This window comes from Polypterus senegalus, chromosome 6 (genome assembly GCF_016835505.1).
Source record: "Polypterus senegalus isolate Bchr_013 chromosome 6, ASM1683550v1, whole genome shotgun sequence".
In the NCBI taxonomy this organism is placed as follows: domain Eukaryota; kingdom Metazoa; phylum Chordata; class Cladistia; order Polypteriformes; family Polypteridae; genus Polypterus; species Polypterus senegalus.
Window position 1 is genome coordinate 98,073,641 of NC_053159.1, and position 19,926 is coordinate 98,093,566.

A 19,926-nucleotide genomic window follows, 5' to 3' on the forward strand; every position below is an offset into this window, starting at 1 on the left:
ATTTAACTTATTTCCTGTTGTCTTTTTTGTTACTTCTGACACATGGTTAATATTCTTCTGGTTAATAAAAAAAAAAATTCCTAATATGTAAGGAAGTTAAAATGAAACAAGACTAAGAGACTCCTGAGCTTTAAGCATCACAAGAACATTAAGTATTTTTCTGAATTTCAGGTTTTCACATTTTATTTATATGAAACTGGAGCCAGAGGGAGAAAATGAGCCATAGACTTAAAAAAAAAAAAAATCAGTCCAATTAACAAAAGGAATGACATTAAATTAAGCAGTATGTTCTAACCACTGCCTGTAACCACTGCTGCTCACCAGCAACAAGAATCCTCAAACCCTGTCTTACAATCTCAGCCTCAATTTATTCAAATCGCTGTGTACCAAGTAATGCCATAATGGTATAACAGTCACAACAGTAGCATGTTTTTCCATGATGTTTTACAAAGGTTAAAATAGATATGTCCTTTAATTAAATTTATTATCTATATATATAATTCACTTATGCAAGACACCCATGGAAAGCACGCCGGAAGAGGAGTGGATTCACTAAGCCGCCAACAAGTAAGACACCTATGGCGCACGCAGGAAGGAGCCACGCCCACCAACTCCAAGACCATTGGATACGACAACAACTCGCAGAGCCACGCCCACCAACTCGTACGCGACGACACAGAAAAAAAGGCGTCGTTTATATTCGTCTGTCGTAGAGGCCACGTTGACTGTTCATAGAGGCATGTTTCTCGCGGAGTTGAATCGCCATATGCAGCGTGTAAAACGGTTTGCAAGGGGTATCCCATGGGATCCTTAAAACAATCCTTTATAACGGAGGTTAAAACACAATGAAGTAAGCAGTCTTTAAAAATGAGTTTTCGGTTACGACGCATGACCGCATGCACCATAGCAAACTGTTTTACACGCTACATACAGCAATTCACGCTACTACTGTGGTTGGGTGTCTTGGTGGATTATATATAGAAAAGCAGCCAAAACCACACAGAGCAATGAAAATTCTACGTGAGTCACAGGTGCGTGTGGACTGTGCAAAAACGACAACGACTCAAGTGCAGAGTTAGAGGTGGGGCACATGAGCAGGCAGGGCACAATGGCGGTCCACCAGTTTTCAGTCATGGACGATTGTGTGTTGGTTCGTTCTGTGCATTGTTACAATGTGGCTTTTCTTGCTGATTTATTACATTACCGATTTTTCAAATGTTAATTTTCTCCCTGTGCTTAAAAATAATTAAAAACAGGCCCGATTATGCAGCGTATGGTACGCCGCGGGTTGGCTAGTATTATGTATTTGTCTTACTGTTTCATCTTTAGTATATTCTGTGTAGTTTGTGTGCATTTGGCCACTGTAAAAATGCACTTATCTCTTGGGATTAAAGTGTCCATCTGTACATCCAAAAGACAAATTGGGTAGCTCTGCTATTCATGACCACAATTGACACATTGTTCACCTGCCCATACAATTAAAGGGGCTAATGGCTAGAGTCCCCAACACTCACACCTTCCAATTTCCCAGAAGGTAAATAGTCAAAGACTACTCTATCAATGTGGCACAGAACAGTTGGGAGTTCACCATAGCAAGAATTTACAGTTATGTGTATGGGCAGACCCAAGAAATAGTTTTTCAAATGGCTTTCAAATGTTTTTTCAAATTATTGCCCTTACAGTAACACTTAATCTTAGCTTTTTCAACCAAAATGTGGTTCCTAACAGAAGACAATGCAGCCTGATCACCTCCTTGAATGATAAGATTTTCCATGTACTTGAATGCATCCATCCATTTTGTAAATGTCTTTCAAGTTTAGGGTTGTTGGGAGCTAATGCCTGTCCTGGCTGCATTGGGTGCAAAATTGGGGGTCAGTTTATAACAGGCCTTACTCATACCAGGCCCATTTAGATTTATATTTTACGTAACATTGGATAGTGTCCACCCTATATTTACAATAAATATAATATGCGACTCCAAGAATCATATAAAACACGGAAAAAAAAGAAAGTATCATATAAGTGGATATAGTTTTTAAGGAATAAAAAAGTGGCACATAGAGTTGCTGAAAATTCAAGTAACAAGTATGCAGAGGCATCAAATGACAAGTAATACCATCAAGGTGTTCCAAGAAGCAGGAGTCTCAAGATGGCTCACCTCTGCTGCATTATTAAAAGAGTCGTATGGAAGGAAGCAAGCACACTTTAGCCTGAGTTTGTCAGGGACTGTGCCAGCCTAACAGACTGTGGCTGTAAAGCATAAGCAGTACTGACAGCTTCTCTGCACAGTAGTCACAACACACACGCAACAGGCACCCCAACCCGGAAGGATAATTCTAGGAATACAGCCACCATGATGCTGCTTGACATAAGGAGTCAAACCGGGCAACATAGTGTACTGTTCAACATGTGAAAGTACAACTTCTATCAACAGCAGATAGCTCTGATATTTAATAATGAAACGCTACAGGGGAACCTGGACCATACCACAAAGAAAAGCTATCCAATGTTTATGTTTTCTTTTCAGCTTTTCAGGTACAATCCTTATCTATTTCAGTAAGCCAGTAGTGTATACATGAATAAGCAAGGATAAACAAAAAATGCCTATGCCCTCAAGGAACATGTTTCATTTTGGTAAATAAAGCCATGATCGAAAAGAAGTTGCTTGCCATCTAAAATTCAGTTCAAGTGACATGAAGCCCATACTTCTACTGTGAAAGTATCTATGATTTCCATAAAACATATCTTACTGAGAAAGGGGATAGCTTAAATCTGGCTTGATTGGTATGGTAATTTTAAGACAGAAATGAGCTATGTTGCCAGTTCATGGTGTTCGTCTACAAGAGACCTTCTGCTGTTTTGTAAGTGCAGGCGCCATCTATGATAGACAGCAAGTTAAAGGTCACAGGGTGGTCTTTGGGAGACAAACCTGGGAAAGACCAGTCTTTTTTTTTTTTTCTCCTTCATTCTCATAAGCATTCGTTCTGCATGCCACAATTTCATCCTTGGGCAGAAACAAAGCCTATGTTCCTGTTTAGGATGAAGTGCTGAAGGCCATAATTTCCTTTCTGCTGTTGTTCCAAATAGGAATGGAGCAAAAATTTCTTTGTTCCTTCCTTTGTGAAAATTGTGTCCAGGTCAAAAAAGGCACCAGCAGGAGGCCATACTGCTATTTGCAATGGATGCCCATGCAAATAGCTATTACTCAATTTTTCTTGGGGCTCCTACAGCACCCCAGCAGTCCTCCCACTTAGTATTTCACTTGGCCAGGAACCTGTACATTAACTCCACTGTAATCCAACATATACATGGGCCACTGCTGTGAAGGAAAAAAAAAGTACAGAAGATTAAAACATGGTAAAATTTGTCAGCTCTCCACTTAGGTTTCTATGAACTGTCTAAATTTACATGCCATTCACCCTAGGATAGAATGGTTTGTCAACTGCTATTCATGCAATATTCCAAAACAAAACTGAGTCAAGGTCTGGTGTTCTCCAAGGTTCTTTTTTCCACAACATTGCTATAAATTAATATATCGGAGTTAAAAAAAAAAAAGCGTTTCTAGATATACAAGTTGAATTTGGCATTTGCCAACTTTCAGGACAATCCTGCATCCTTACTGAAAAAGGATTTCAAACGTAGGTTCCAAGTTTAAATAAATACATGACGTCATCCTTTTCTTATTGCTTAATTAATCTTTTTTCAGTCAATGAATAAGTCTGTTATATTAGTTTTAAACTTACTAAACATTTTATTTTTCTTGTAACATGGACAACAGTTGGAGCTTTATGAATTACAGTAGAACCTGAACATATACAAATTCAGCTTTATACAAGTTGGCGGTAGAATATACAAATAAAATATTAGGAAAAATGAAAAATTGAAATAACACACCATGCAGGATGATGTGCCTTTTTTCTTATATTGTGTAAGAGAAGCCTCTCTACCTTTCGGTCTGACTCACTGGTTATTCTCACTCCCCCCTCAGTCCCACCAGTGCAAAAAAGAATCCTATGTACTCACACTATGATTCCTTCACTGGGGCATATTGTGGCACAAGAGCAAGAAAGACATACTGTATGCCTGATGTCACTCTTGTTCTCTCGCACTCACTGCTGCACACAGGGTCATGAAGAAGAGTGAAATGTGCACTTGCTGTGCACTCACTTGGTCTTATCCATAGCAAGATAAGAAGAAGCAATATGCACTCCTCTGTTTACACTGACACCTGATATGCATTGGTGCACAAAGGAATGATGTGCCTGCTGCTCTCTCCTGTCCTCCCTCTTTTTATCATATTGATGTGAAAGTTGCTGTTAGGAAGAACAAGATGCAGCCCTCTCATGTTCTCACCCCTTTGGCCTAATTTGGCATATACAGTGCAATTGCTCTGTCTTATTCATAGCGTGCATCTTTTTTATTTCTAGATTATGAACTAGCTAATGTTTTTGTAAAACAATGCTCTGTTCTAAGTATGGCTGTATTGGAGTTAAGCAGGCTACTGTGCCTCCAGTTCTAGCCTCCTGTACACAGCCTGAGTCACATGTAAAATAACATTATTGCACATGAGATTTTGAATTCAAGCTACTGATGTACATTCATATTTGAAACAATTGATGTATATACATAATGTATATATTAATTGATATGTTATTTTGGAGGTAAAGCAAGGGGTTGTCAATGGACATTTCATTATATGCAAATTTCAATTATACACAAGTCTTATTAATGTAACCCTTCCAGAAGATGTATGACTCAAGCGAATTCTTTCTAGACTTGTACTCGCCACCTTTAATGTACACACAAATTAACCATAACTAAGATAACCAGCAACTCTAAATTGACTGAGTGTAAAGGAGTGTGGGTGCAAGTGTGTCCTACCAAGGACTAGCACCTCATTCAGAATTGCCTGCAGACTTTCCCTGATAGGCTCTTACTCAGTATGACCCCAAAAATAGATAAGGTGGGTTTAAAAAATGAATGGATAATTACCCACAAGAAAAGATATCTTGTTTTCTGAAATTCTCCATGCTTAGGTATTGTGTTTCTTTGAGCAATTCAGTTAAGACCCACCCTCCCCTTCCTGGTCCATACCATCACAGAAATCTGATTGGCTGCAGTCCTGGATTCTACTCCTGAGGTAGCAGGTGCTTCACTTGAATCTGGAAGTCTCTTCCTTTTGCGTCTGTGAAAGGAGGCTTCCTTATGTGTTTCTGTTTCAGAAGACCATAAAAAATATAATAAATAATATAGTTAAACTGACCTATTTAGTTTTAGTTGATTTACATCCCATTCTTAATAATTGTTTTGTCATGGTGCATGATGAAATTGGCACCCATTATTTATTATCAAATTATAACAGACCACCCTCCCCCTCTCTGTCGCTGTGAATGCCAAGTGCCCTAAGCTACTTGGATACTCTTAGCTTCTCTCCTCCATATAGTAAATACGATAAAGCATGGAAGTGTTAAAAAATGTTTTTTTTTTTTTAATTCCATGCTTTATCACTCTGCCCTCTGCTATAAGCTGCAAACACTCCTACAAACGTACTTTTGCAGCAGCCTTCATCAAAAGGTTTAAGCATGTTTTATTCTAAACCTACTCCTTAGACGTAGAAGCGGAAGGCAAAGTTCTGCTTGTGTACCACACAGCCCAATAAACTGATGAACATGTTTAACATGTTTTGGTTAAAATTGGTTGTTTGGATTTGTTGTGGAATGATCTGCCATTGTCTTGTGTTATGCTGTAATGGTGGTATTGATGTTTATTTTTATGAGCTTCATCACATCAAAGTCCATGCAAACAGATGTTACGGCAATAAAGTAAGAGAAATATGACTAATATAAAAAATACACACACCCAAAAACACACTTTTCCATTATAATAACAGCCACTGTTAGTTTGTGTGTGCCATCCCATACACAGGTTGTTTAACAAAGAATAATGAAAATAGCAAGCTGCTAGTCCTTGGCAACATGTAAATTAGCAGTAAAAAAAAAATCATCCTTCCTATTGGCTAACAGACCAGAAGTGCTTTAAACAGCTTTTCAATTGCCATCCATGTGGACAAAGAATCAAGGCAAAACCTCTCTCTAAAGACTGTGCCCTCTTTAGAATGAATTCTGTGTTTATATATATTATATATACATGCACATACACGCATGCATATGAGAATACGATATTGTAAAATCATTGAGCTAATAAAAAAATGTGCTGTTGTGTTTCCAAAACAAGCAACTCTTTATAAAAAAAAAAAATCAGAGAAAATCTAAAAGTAGTTAACAGTGTACATGATGATATATTATTCCAGCAGTACACCTATGCTTGAATGCTTGTCAATAGTCCTACTGTCAGGAAGACACTGCAAACAAGCAATTGGCTTAGTAATATGCCCGTCAAAGAGGTGCAATTGCACTATATTGATCTGGTTCAGTGTCACAAAAAAGTATATTGTTTAACTATTACAACGTCAAAAGACTAATTGACAGAGCAATATATGTGCCTTTAAAGTTGATTGATGATAGAGGTTCACATACTTTTGCCACTCACAAATATGTAATATTCGACCATTTTCTTTAATAAATAAATTACCAAGTATAATATTTTTGACTCATTTGTTTACCTGGTTTCTCTTTATCTACTTGTAGGACTTGTGTGAAAATCTGATAATGTTTTAGGTCATATTTATGCAGAAATATAGAAAATTCTAAAGGGTTCACAAACTTTCAAGCATTTCTGTATATTACAGAACAGAAGCTTGGACAGGATTATGCATGCTTATTAAAATCTCTCCAATTTTCATTTAGTTTTTTCTCTGTTACTATCTTACCTGTGCTGGGTTCAAGGGTGCACATTTCCTCAAATGGTCTATTTAAGAAAGAAAAAAAAGAAAAATTAATAAAGTCAAGATAATATTAAAAAATGAATGATGGTGATTTCAAAAATTGTAATCTAATGTCTGAGAAACCAGATTTGAAAGCACAAGGCAGGAAGCCCAAACCTTATTTCTGGATATAACTGTGATGATAAGTGAGTTACTTAAACTAGTTGATGATGGTCCAAAAATAATTGTTGGAGGAATAAAACAAATTAAGTCTTAGATAATGAAAGAATGAAATGTACAACTGATATAATGTTAGCAATAAGTAATCATGTCTCTGCCTCAGTAATGAAATGATTGATCAACACATGATGTTGACATTAAAATATTTTAGGGAGTCAGCAATTTTTCAAATTAGCAGTTGTGTCAGTTAAATCATGTTAGAACAATTTTAGATATCCAGCCATTTCTTTTTATTCAGTCATTACATTTATTACTCATTGTAGAGCAGTTGTCATTAAATGAAGAGCTAGCGCCCTAATTATCTGCTCAAATTGCAAATATCTGTTGTGGAAAGAGGACAAGCATTGGGAAGTCAGCTGACAACACTTTTTAATATTGCTGAAAATTAAAGATAACAAAATGAACAGAAACGTGGGTGGAATAAATCATAGCCAAGGCTGAATTCAGCTAAGTGAAGAGAATGCCTAGTGGTCTGGTCAGTCTCTTAGTTCAGAATGAATGCCCACTTCTGATAGTTGTGGTCCTTTTATCTTTTGCTTCCAGAAGAAGCAGGACTTGGTGGAGGACACCAACATGACCTTAGTGCTCTTCTGGTCCTGAGGCTTCTGGAGTGCAGGTAGACAGTAAGAATGCATTAACACTGATGCCCCTTCTTGGCTCGGAGTGGAACTGCTTACCTTTCCAGAGCCCTGAGGGTAACTCCAAAGCACTCGTGCATGACACTATTTATCAGCAGTTGAAAGTTCCACTGATAGGGCCATTTTTTCTGAAGAGATAACTAGCTTGCATTAACATAGCATTGCTTCAGTAAATCAACTGATTGAAAATGCAACTGTGTCATTTACAGCATAGTTGCATGATCTTTGCTTTTCCTGTAACATGTTTGTGCACAGTAACACAAAATCATTTAGGCTAGCATTCTTTTTAAAAGATAAAGGACATCTTGAAAACAACTTTGTTATATCTCTGTTAGCACAGATTACACTAAAAGGAAAACATTTCAAATTATGCAAAGAGGATATTAAACATTAATGATTATGTGAAGTTTGAATTTATTTTCATAAGTACAGACACTCCCCTGCTCTGACAACAATTCCAAATTATTAAGAGGAATATTTACATGATTAAAAAACCTTTGTTTACAATAATATCAACTAAATAAAATAAAAAATAGGTGCTTTAGGTATTCCTATCCAAAAAGATGGATTTTACAATATATAACCAGAACATTGTATGATGCACAACCCTGGAATCAAATTTCTGCTGTGCCCCAATCTGTCAGCTATCATTGTGCAGAGTTTGAATGTCATATCCCATAGTATTGTAAAGTTATACTGTTTGGTCCACCTTTTTGGAAACATTTTGTCTCTTGCAACTGACTAATCTCTCAAAACGAGTACTGCTATTACAGTTTTATATAATATAATATAATATAATATAATATAATATAATATAATATAATATAATATAATATAATATAATATACCAGTAATGGCGTACGGCACGATAATGTGAAGTGAATACACTTGACTTATAGTTTTCATACTCTTGTATGTCTCTGTTTAGCATTTGTTTGCTCAGAGGTTGATGCGCTTGCTGCTTCCTGAGCAGCTCTTCTTTCCTCCACCCTAGTGGCCCGCTTCTTCTCTTCAGCATCTTTTCACATTAAAAGTGATTAAGTCAGTGTTTGTGTTGCAATTACTTTGTATGTTTTTCTTAATTTTTCACTGGCACTTAAGTGTTCAATCTGCCTCATGAATGAAATAAGATATGAACAGGTAGAGGAAGTAATGGTGAAGGTGGTAGGGATAATAATGGCGCCCGTAAACATGCCCTATTGGCTGCTGCCGAAAGTTGATTTTACAATAAAATAAAAATGAGGTATAAAAATCATCACCCTAAAAGCGGATAGTAGATGTCACTTAGTATATGTGTACAAAATTTCAGGTCAATAGTTAAAACGGTTTGCGGGCTACCGGTGAGTTAAAATCCTGGACAGACAACTAAACAGCCACGATAGTGTATTATACAAGACATATATATATATATATATATATATATATATATATATATATATATATATACACATATATATATACACACACATATACATATATATACAAACATATACATATTGTAAGATATGGCCGGCCATGTACCCTGGCCAATAACCCCAAGCCGCCAGGTGGAGCCCTCCTTGCAGCATGGAGGTCCCCAGAAGACCAGCAGGGCATCATGGACAATGGAATTTTTATGCACCGCCCTGCTGGATGCCATGGAGGCCACGAGAGGGAGCTGCAGGGAGGACCAAAGAGTTCTTCGTGCCCTATGACCCAGAAGTTCGTTATAGGAAGGGCGACAGTCTTCCGGGGTGAGAAAAAGTATTGTTTACCCTGACCCGGAAGGAATAAGGACTTGTGGACTGTTGGATTGGGAACACTTCCGGGTCGGGGAATATAAAAGGACTGTGAGAGCTCCCAGACGGGGAGCTGAGTTGGGAGGCAGGATGGCTAAGCGTCTGGGAGTGGAGGATTGGTTATTTGTGATTGTTTATTGAGAATTGCGGAGAGGAGCGTGCTTTGTGCACATAATTATTATAATAAATAATTATTTGGACTTTTGTCTGGTGTCTGACGTGTGGTCCGAGGGTACAAGGGTGCGAGGAAAACCCTAATCAGTCACAATATACACATTATACATATATATATATATATATATATATATATATATATACATACATATACACATATATATATATATATATATATATATATATATACATATATATTTATATACATATACATATATATATACACATATACATATATACTGTATATATATAAGAAAACAATATATACACACACATACAAACTATACTGTATATCACATTGAAGCAAAAAGAAAACGTAACTATGTAGTTATAATTATGTACTCATCCAAACCTTTATTTTCTAAATTATTTTTATCAGTCCTTGAAATAATTTCTGTTTATCACTAGACATAGCGAAAACTTACAGTTTGTACAATAAATGGCATTTTTGTGCTGCAATTTACACATCCACTTGCCTTCTATTGCAGTTGCCCCACAGACATTTAGCGTTTTTACTTATTTTTGTTGTTATTGTTGCTTTTTTCTTGCATTTCATGTCTGGAATAAACTAAGTCAATGTCATTCATCTGTTGATCAGCACAATCAATGACAATCAATGACATGATAATACTCATCACATTGGCTCCTGCTCTAGACATGCTAAAAAAGTACTCCTTAGCTGGAAAAACCATGCCAAGGATTGACTGGATGGTGATATTGCCTTATTTGCATTCAGTATTAAAGATACAGAAAAAAGGAATCATGGGTGAATGATTGGTGACAATAATTACACTACAATTTAGTTGAATTGTGCAATTACATTTGGCTATTCCTATTAGTTCATGGCCCTAAATATAATTTAAATGGTTTAAAATTAAGGGGGGCTGCACTGTAAGCCAGTTCTCAGGTTAAATAAAGAACTTCATGATTAATCTTTTGTCTCTAACTGCTATTCAATGATTCTTTATTTTCACTCATATGAAATAAATTCCATCTTTTTAGAGAAGGAAAAGGAAAAAAGAAAGTCTGCCAATAATCTGCAATGTCATGCCTCAAATGCATATTTTTCTGAAAGAGTCTTGCAGACAGATTCAGAAGAGATGATTCCATTCATAGCATCTTTGTGCAATCCACAAATGTCCCACGTGGTAAAGATTTTTGTAGCTGGTATTACTGTTTGCTCATAAGGTCACATCTGTCTGATATTTTTGATTTTATTATTTTTGCATTGAGATTATATATTAATACATGGTCATATCGAATTTGAACCACTTACAAACAGAAATTGAGTTACTTAACTGCAGAAAGCTCAGTTGCAGCCGGTACGAGTTTTTCAAGTCATTTTTATCATTGCCACTTTTTTTCTGGTTTGTTCCAGGATATGTAATTCTTAAGGTTCATACTTAGCTTTTTGTAATGGAAAAAAAAAATAGGAGAAAAAATGAAAATGTCCCCTTAACAAAGTGCTGTCTAAATTCCAGGCCACAGGGTGGAGGCAATGCCTTTGCTTTCAACTCTGTGCACAGGGCAGGGCCCCAAAACTACTCACAGTCACACACACCACACATACAACTAAACCAGTGCTTCTCAACCAATTTCTAGTCACAGATGGCCATTGGTGGATCACGAGCAAATGAGACTTGTTCACACTGTAATATGCCCCTCCACCCAAAGGGATATATATGACAGCTGTGCAATTTTTTTTTATCCCATTTCTAATCATGCTGCTTTCACCAAGCACTCGCTTTAACTTCTACCACCCCCTCCAGGCCAGGGGGTATGGGTAAATCAAGTGCAATTAGAAACAGGATGAAAAAATATTGCATGCCGCTGTCTATCCTTTCAGAATTACCAAAAACAAGCCACTACCTGAAACTGCTTTTGTTATTTCTTTTCTTCTTACGACAGAGTGACGAGAGCTGCATGATACAATGACATTCGATCGAAAGGCGTTTCTCAATATATTTGCTGCCTTTTACACATAGCTGTGGCATATAATATGAATGACCAATCATAGACAACTATATATCATTGGAGTGCCCTGGGCCTCAGCTATCCAGTGGTAAGGAATCCTTTCACTGTATGTGGCTTGACATAAGTGAGACCTTTCATAAAAGCAGATTCTCTCAGCCATGATGCACTTTCTGCCTCGGCATATACTTGTGCAAATTGCATATTTTACTAATGAAAGAGAGCAGACAACATGGAAATGTATGATTTATTTGAAAGAAGACATCCTTGGGTACGTAAAAATACCACTATTGCTTTTGATTGACTTGTGGGTTTATTGCAGGATGCACAAACAATTTTGCAATATGGCAGAGTCCCACTGGTGGGTTACCCCATGCATAAGTGGTTACTCACTTCACACTAGAATGCTACTTGACAGTTAAAATGTATAGTATCAATACTCATCTACTGTTATGTACTCGCCTCACATATAATCTGAACAGAATCATTATAATTTTACATAATACCTATTTAGGCATGTTCTAACAGAGTCTCTTTTATGGTTTTACTAAAGCTCATTCATAAGCTGCACCAAAAATTTCCTTATTCTACTCACTGCAGCTGGCTTTTGATGACCATTTTGATGTGATCTCTGGCCTGAAGGACCTTTTCCAAACGGTTCAGATCATATGTGTTGGGGTTCCGGAAATGTATGTCATCTGGAAGTCCTGACACATCAATAGAATCAGGATTGGCACGGATAAGTTTGTAGGGTACCAATACAGGACGGTCAAGGCCAAGGGCTTTACCTAAACAGAGGGACAAAACAATCACCAAAAACTCACTGTCTATGTAATAATAATAATAGTTGATCATAATCATTTTGCCTCATTTGTCTAGTGCTGGATAGAGGTAGAAATTAAAATACTTGAACAGAGAAAGAGTGCTTGTCTAGTCATAGATGATCAACGATATTATGTGGCATACAACAGTGAAAAACCTATGACCTGCCCGCTACTTTCTGTACAGGTTTATTTTTAGCACAAGGAAAACTTTCTTCAATGTGTAATCAACTTGACTATTACATGAACCAATATGACCAAGACAGATATGTTAAGGTGGAGGTCCCCAACTCCGGTCCTGGAGGGCCCCCAGTGGCTGCAGGTTTTCATTCTAAACCTTTTCTTAATTAGTGGCCTGTTTTTGCTACTAATTAACTTCTTTTGAATTTATTTTAATTGACGTGCTCTTGAATGCTCGGATCCCTTAATCGTTTCTTTTTCTTTAATTAGCTGCCAACCAATAATGAGACAGAAAGTAAGCCAAAACATGACCAGCAAACTAGTGTCCATCACACAATATCTGAAAATAAAGAAAGATGAAGGTGTCAGGGATGTTGATCTGCTCAGGTCCCTAAAACATTTTAACAGAGAAAAGACAAAATCAACAATTTCATAAATGTCTGCTATTGCACAATGAGAGCAGCAAGAAGGCATGGAATAAAAGAACGAGTTTAATTAATAACAAGAAACAGCACTTAAGTAAGCAACTGTTTGGAGTGAAACTGGTTGGAGTTTGAGACCCTGACTTAGTTGGTCTTCTGTTGGTTCACTCATTTCACATTTCATTTCTGTTTGGGTGCCATTTAAGGACAGAAATGAAGTAATTCAGAGGAATGATAAAGAAATTCAGGGGATCAAATCTTCAAAAAAACAACAAGTCAATTAAAATTAATTCAAAAGAAGTTAATTAGCAGCAAAAACAGGTCACTAATTAAGAAAAGGGTTAAAAAGAAAACCTGCAGCCACTCTGGTCCTCAAGGATTGGAGCTGGGGACCCCTCTGTTAAGAAGAAGACACACAATAAACAAGAAGCAAATAATTACCATATTTTTCATTAAAGAGTTCTTTCACTTGTTCTCTAAGAATAACCTTCTCTCCCATTCTATTTACTTCATCATCTTCAGCTATATTAAAAGAATCAAAAACATTATTACAATAAATACAATTATACATAAATGTGAACAAACAGCAAGTCTAGAATTATAATTATTCAGCCAACAATAAGTCAGTTCTTATGAAGATACAGTATATGACATAGGGCATGTTCTCAGGGCAGTTAAAGCAGAGTGGGTCATGTCACAGAGCAGTGTGTGCCAAGTTTATTTAATAATTTAAGGGCATCAAATTATAGGACATATAAAGAAGGGACTGGGGATGATCACTAACTGCAAGAAAGCCTTATTGGAGGACAGGGGTTTTAGGCCAAGCATTAAATGGGTTGCTCTTACTATACTTCTCTCAGTCATAAACTCTTCCAAATAGCTATAGTCCTGAGAACACGACGGGATGAGGATGAGACATGCCACTCAACTGACAAATTGTCAACACTCACCACTAATCGAGGCATATGCTTTTTTTAGTAAGGTGATGCGTCTTGGAGCTAAAGAACAAAAAAAATAAGGAAGAAAAACTGATTCTGTAAATTGACAGTACAAATGAGAGAAAGATGATGTCTTAATTCTAGATTATTTCCTTACCTGGCTTTGGGATAAGTCCTTGGAATGGCCTGAGGAGGTTAAATTGACAGGATAGAATAAACTCGAAATAATGAGCATAACATACAGCACACGAAAAAAAAAAGAAATGGGAATCTAAATTAAAGATCTTGATAAAATGAGGCTTTGATTTCTCAATCTGTCAATAAATTTCTTATTAGAGCTCCTCTGGCATGACATTGTGAAATATTTACAGTTAGGCTTTCATTGAATAATATCAGTAGGTTTCCAAACTGGTTTGTAACTACATATACTGTAGTATAAATTGCTATAATTCTCTGTCATTGAAATAAAAAATTGAAAATGGGAGGGGTGTAGGAAGAAACTACAGACAATTTCTGATCCCTATCAATCATTTTTTTTTGGCAGTGTCTTATTAATAATGTAAAACTTTTTTGCTATTAACAAATAATATTGTCATCACCTCACCTCGTTATTGTGAACCTAATCTTTTCAGCAACAGCCAGAATCCTCTCCAGGTTCTGAGAGCCAAAGGTACACGGTTTTCTAAAGGGGATTCCAGGAGGTAATCCCTCAATTATAACAGAGCCTGGGTTACTCTTTATCCTCTTATAAGGTACCTGGACTGGGTATTTGATGCCCAGTGCTTCACCTGGGAGTAAAGAATAAGAAAAAGCACTGAATCAAACACACCACTTTCTTCTTTTAAAGAGGATCTGACTTTCAATTATCAATCTCATATACTTAGGATTTTACCAAAATAATACAAAAAGTGAGAGTATGTTTAGACAGCAAAAATAAAGTTTGATTGTAAAAAAATCTACAATACTCAAATTAAATATGAATATTAAATAAAGAAAAAGCTATATTTATAGAAGCAAATTAAAATTCACTTACTTTACACAAGTACTTTCAGAATATTTATTAATATATGAAGATTGGTATAAAGTCAAATTAGTTTTTATGGAGTAAAGTATTCAACGATTCAACTTAAACATATTTTGATATAGCACACTTTCTTTACCGAGCTCCCCATACTGCATACATTTATCAAACACAGTTTAGCTAAAAATAAGCTACAATATGAAATTCTGAAATATACAAATATGCGTAATTTGAAAACCTTTACATTAAAGCAATACAACAGTAAACTCCTCTTGATGCAAATTAATTATCTAGCTTTTAAACACCATGACCATTCAGAAACTACCTTAACTTTGCAATATTTTTCACTTCTAGAAAGATAACTATATGCAAGGTTCACCATTTGAAAATAATTGGAAAATGCAGCTGACGCTTGTTACAAAATCCTATCTCCTAAAGTTCTCTATGATCAAAATTAACTTTTAATTTTTTTAATAGAGTGTCACATAGAAGAATCCTTACTGATACTGTCTACTTATATTGTTATTTAGACATATAAATCATCATGTATAATAAAAAATAAGTAATTTTAAACCTCCTTAAAAACACTTTCTTGATTATGATAAAGTAAAAAAAAAAAAAAACTTAATGACTTGATGATTGGTTCTTGTTCTTACACAATTATTTGTAAATATTATTCAGAACTAAGGCAAATTAAGTGATTAGCTCAGGGTCACATTGCTACTCAAAAGCAGGCAACCTTGCATGTCTCTGCCACCAAGGCAACATTCCTCGATTAGGTACATATACAGTATAACAACATTGATAGTTCAGTATATATCATCCCGAAAGATATGCATGCTAGGGTTAATCAAACATGTTCAATGTAAGTTTGTGTTTGAGAAGATGTGTATCTGTGTGACTGGGCCCTTGAATTAGATTAAGCAAGTCTGAGAATGTTACACTATGTTATTAGAATAAACCATCTGCAAAAGTGCAGTGGCATTTTGTTGTTACTCACCATACTTCCTGTTGAAGAGGTCTTGGACTTGTTCCCTCAGAGTGTTTGCCAAATCAATCCGTGAAAGCTTAGCTTCCAGGCTGTCTGTTGATCACAACAAAGGCAAATTACAAGGCAATCAGTTTTACATAATATCTGTTGTGCTGAATGCTTTCACATAGCACATTTTTATCAAACACCAACCCAATGTATTTTTATAGTACAGATCCAGAGTGCAACTGTTTACATATATATATATATATATATATATATTTTTTTTACAGTTGGAGCAGAGGATGGTTAAGTGAATTGATCAGGGTCAGAAAGTATGTTAGAGGTTGAAAATTACTCAGAACCTCTACCCACTAGAGTTCATTTCCTTAGCCAGTATACCACCCTGCTGATGAACATCAGTTTCCAGTAATGCATAGTTGTGTAACTGGAGTGAAACCAACTTAAAGAATTTTCTCAGAATCACACCACAGACTATAAATCTGAACCCTCTAGGCATGGAGTATTTTTTTCTCATATATGAAATATGATTTCTGCTAACTTCACTTCTGACTTCCCCATAAAAATGGGACATCTGAGCTCCAGTAGAAGAGTGATTTTGTGTACTATCCATGAGGGTAAATTAAGCTTTATAACTTTGCTAGTCAATATCTCAGTTCGAATTCTGTCACATATTGTGTGCAGCATACAGACTTGTTTATCAAACCTTGGTAAAGTCGACATCACAGACCACCAATTCAAAAGCCCATTGAACCAAAATAAGTTTTAACTATACAAGGGCCAAACATATTTAGATCAGCTTGGTCACTCTTTGCCTACTTCAGTACTATACAATGTAGCACTCACTTGATTAGGTTTTTTTAAAATGTAAAGAAAAACAGAAGGTAAACAATTCACTTAATTATAGACTACTAGAGATTTAGATTAAAAAGAGTCAATTAGACTCATAGTACACTATTATCCATATGTCCATTTGCATACATTACATCTTTTTAATTTTGTTAGCTACTCAAACACATTAATCATTAGGATATCAGTGGGTTTATGTTAATATGTATTATGAAATAATCATTAATGAAAATTTTAAAGTAGAATGTCTGACAAAACCTGGAGACAACCCATCCTGTTTTTACCCCTATATTTGAATTGGCACATGACATTAGAGCACACAGGGCAGGAACAACAAAACAAACAAACATTATTTTTTTGTTTTTTTTTTCACTCTCAGACTAAATTAAAGTTACTCAATGTAAGCATGAGAAACAAATAGTAAAATGAAACTCATTTATTAATAGATTCGGATACTGTATTTCACCAGAGTTTGTGGAATAGGACCATAGCACTATACATACAATACATTTTTTTAACATGATGTAGCCTTTTCCTTGTTTAATTAGCTATAATCATGACATGCAGGGGAACATTGTTTGATAAAATATATTATACTGTATATATCATTCTGGTTTAGTGTCACCTTTCATCCTGCAGTTTCAGTCTGTGTATTTTTAAGACTGTGTATTCTTTCATTATTATTTCAAACATTATTTTGTGGTTGGTGGTTCTCATACATTGTAGGCACCTCTGTCCATTGAAAAGAGATGTTTCTGTCACAAGAAAGTGCACATCATGCAATTATTTACCTGAGTATCCAGGTCTTTTTGCGGATGTTGGCACCTCATCCATTACAATATCTTTGCTATCCACATCCACAACTGGGTAAAAAGGAAAGAAAAAATGGTTGCATCAAATAAAAATGAAATATGAAAAATGTTGCGATCAGTGCAATAATATATAAAGATCAAATTTCCTAATGTCTAATAATTTTTATACAGGGTGACACAGAAAAATGGGAACTTTTGAAAAACCCAATAAAAATAGAAGAAATCCAACAAAAAAATTTTATTGACAGCAATTGAACCACTACAACTTGCCTTTTAAGAGACAGTAATCCAAATTATCAATGTCTGAAAATTATGTCCTGCAGATGGCGTCCTCCTGTACATCTGCATTCTTCCAATCTGCTGTTGAGGTTCCCCATTGATCGCTGCAACATCTCATTCTTTGTTGCAATTCATTCAGTGTCCTTGGCTGAGTCGTGTAGACCCGACTCTTAAGGTAGCCCCACAAGAAAAAAAAATCACAAATGGACAAATCTGGTGATCTTGAGGGCCAGGGAATGTCACCGAATCTTGAGATGACACGGTTACTGAACAATTCGCGCACAGCTCCCATTGATTACCTTGCAATTGATTACTAAATTACTAAACGATGAGATTGTTTACAGCTCAAGGTCCCTGTTCCGCAGTGCTGTCAACTGCACATGGCTGCCACTACGCATTTCAAAAGTTCCCATTTTTCTGTGTCACCCTGGTATTAAAGGAATAAATATGCTTAAATATTAAAACACATAAATTTGAGACTTGCTTTATCAGGTAGAAGACATATACTTAGTATAATGGTATATTATATTCAGTCTAATTACATCTGTTTTTAATTATCTCAGATAATGTAAATGGAAAACATCACTAAGCAGGACCTAAAAATTCTCTATGAATAGCTTCACCATACTAGAAGTAATCTAAACCTAGATGTATAATCTATAAAAGTTAAATTTGTTTCTGAAAAAGGATTTGGAATGTCATTTGAAGGTCACCAGACCCAATATTTATGTTACTTTCATTATATACAGAAAACCTCTCACTTTTACGTGATGTCACAAAGAGATATACTGTTTGTCCACAAGAACACATTCCTAAATAGGTTTTCTCACCAGAATTGCTGTGTGATTGCGGGGTTAGCTCCTGTTTAAGGCCTTCAATCAGCAGTTCAGGTCTGAAAAATATCACAAGTGGTTAAGTGAACAAGAATACTATTGTTCCACCATTTCATTTGTATGTGATGCAAAAGTAAAACAAGCAATATGTGCTACATTTGTCACCGGAGCATATGCTTTACCATGGTCCCGTATAATATGACTGCAATGTCCAGCATGAACAGGTCATTTCCGCAAGAAAGAGGTACAACACACCCAAAACATTGGATATATCGATTGTATTATTAAAATAATAATAAGAATAATAATAACAAAAACAACAAACCACGCTTGTGCCATTTTGTCACCTTTTAATAATAAAGTGAATGTTGTCACTGGCAGCCAGGATTCTACGTAGCTTTGCAACACCAAAGCAGTTTGGTCGCCGGAATGACATGCTCTCTGGGAGGCCAGCTACTGAAAGGTCATCTGGGTACATTTGGAATTTGGAATAGGGAACGCGGACTGGGTCCTGGACACCAAGAGCTTCGGCTAAGAACAAAAAACAAATAAATATATATCTCAAAGAATATAGCAGCTTGTGCAGGGAAACATCCTTAGTTCATTTATTTCTTCACTTTTGAGTGGATAAGTACTTAAAATTATAAATGATGCCCCATTCTCAAATTCAACGGAGAACATTATTTATTAATAAAAAAAAAAAAATAAAAAAAAAATCACATTCCATTGTAAGCTTTCACTCATAAAAGAGTTTACAGAGTCATTTAAAACATTTGAGAAGAGTAAAGAGCATCTTGGTAATTATTTAAATGAGCATGTAGCTTATTAGAAGTTACGACATTTAAAGAATTACTTCCTTCATTTGAATTTAATCAATTGGAAAACTTTACAATAAAAAGACTGCATTTATAAGAATGCTGGAAAGAAAATTCATGCCAGAAATGAATTCAGTTTATTACTGTTCAGTAACTGTATAAAATCAGAGAAATTGTACTTTTGTCCTGTTAAAAAATGCACCAATATTTTATAATATAAAAGCTTAAGTTATAAATTTTAACAATATTAAGTAACATATCTTCATGCCAAAAACATCAGAAAGATGTCAAACATTACTAAACAGATGTTTTTATTTTATATAATAAAAGACACTGAATGA

The 19,926-nt window shown here is 35.6% G+C and overlaps 1 protein-coding gene across 1 annotated transcript in view; it reads right to left on the reverse strand.

Annotated features, from left to right (window-relative positions):
* Positions 1–1,227: 1,227 nt before the first annotated feature.
* gtf2ird1 (GTF2I repeat domain containing 1) overlaps positions 1,228–19,926 on the reverse strand; it is a 104,323-nt gene continuing 85,624 nt past the window's right edge. The window contains exons 17-28 of the mRNA XM_039756631.1: positions 19,118–19,301; positions 18,768–18,829; positions 17,638–17,709; positions 16,007–16,090; positions 14,590–14,773; positions 14,143–14,171; positions 13,998–14,045; positions 13,489–13,569; positions 12,220–12,412; positions 6,830–6,867; positions 5,095–5,213; positions 1,228–3,319 (exon numbers count right to left, since the gene is read on the reverse strand). Coding sequence (XP_039612565.1) covers positions 3,251–3,319; positions 5,095–5,213; positions 6,830–6,867; positions 12,220–12,412; positions 13,489–13,569; positions 13,998–14,045; positions 14,143–14,171; positions 14,590–14,773; positions 16,007–16,090; positions 17,638–17,709; positions 18,768–18,829; positions 19,118–19,301 — 1,163 coding nt within the window. The 3' untranslated portion in view covers positions 1,228–3,250. The remainder of the gene's footprint in view (positions 3,320–5,094; positions 5,214–6,829; positions 6,868–12,219; positions 12,413–13,488; positions 13,570–13,997; positions 14,046–14,142; positions 14,172–14,589; positions 14,774–16,006; positions 16,091–17,637; positions 17,710–18,767; positions 18,830–19,117; positions 19,302–19,926) is intronic.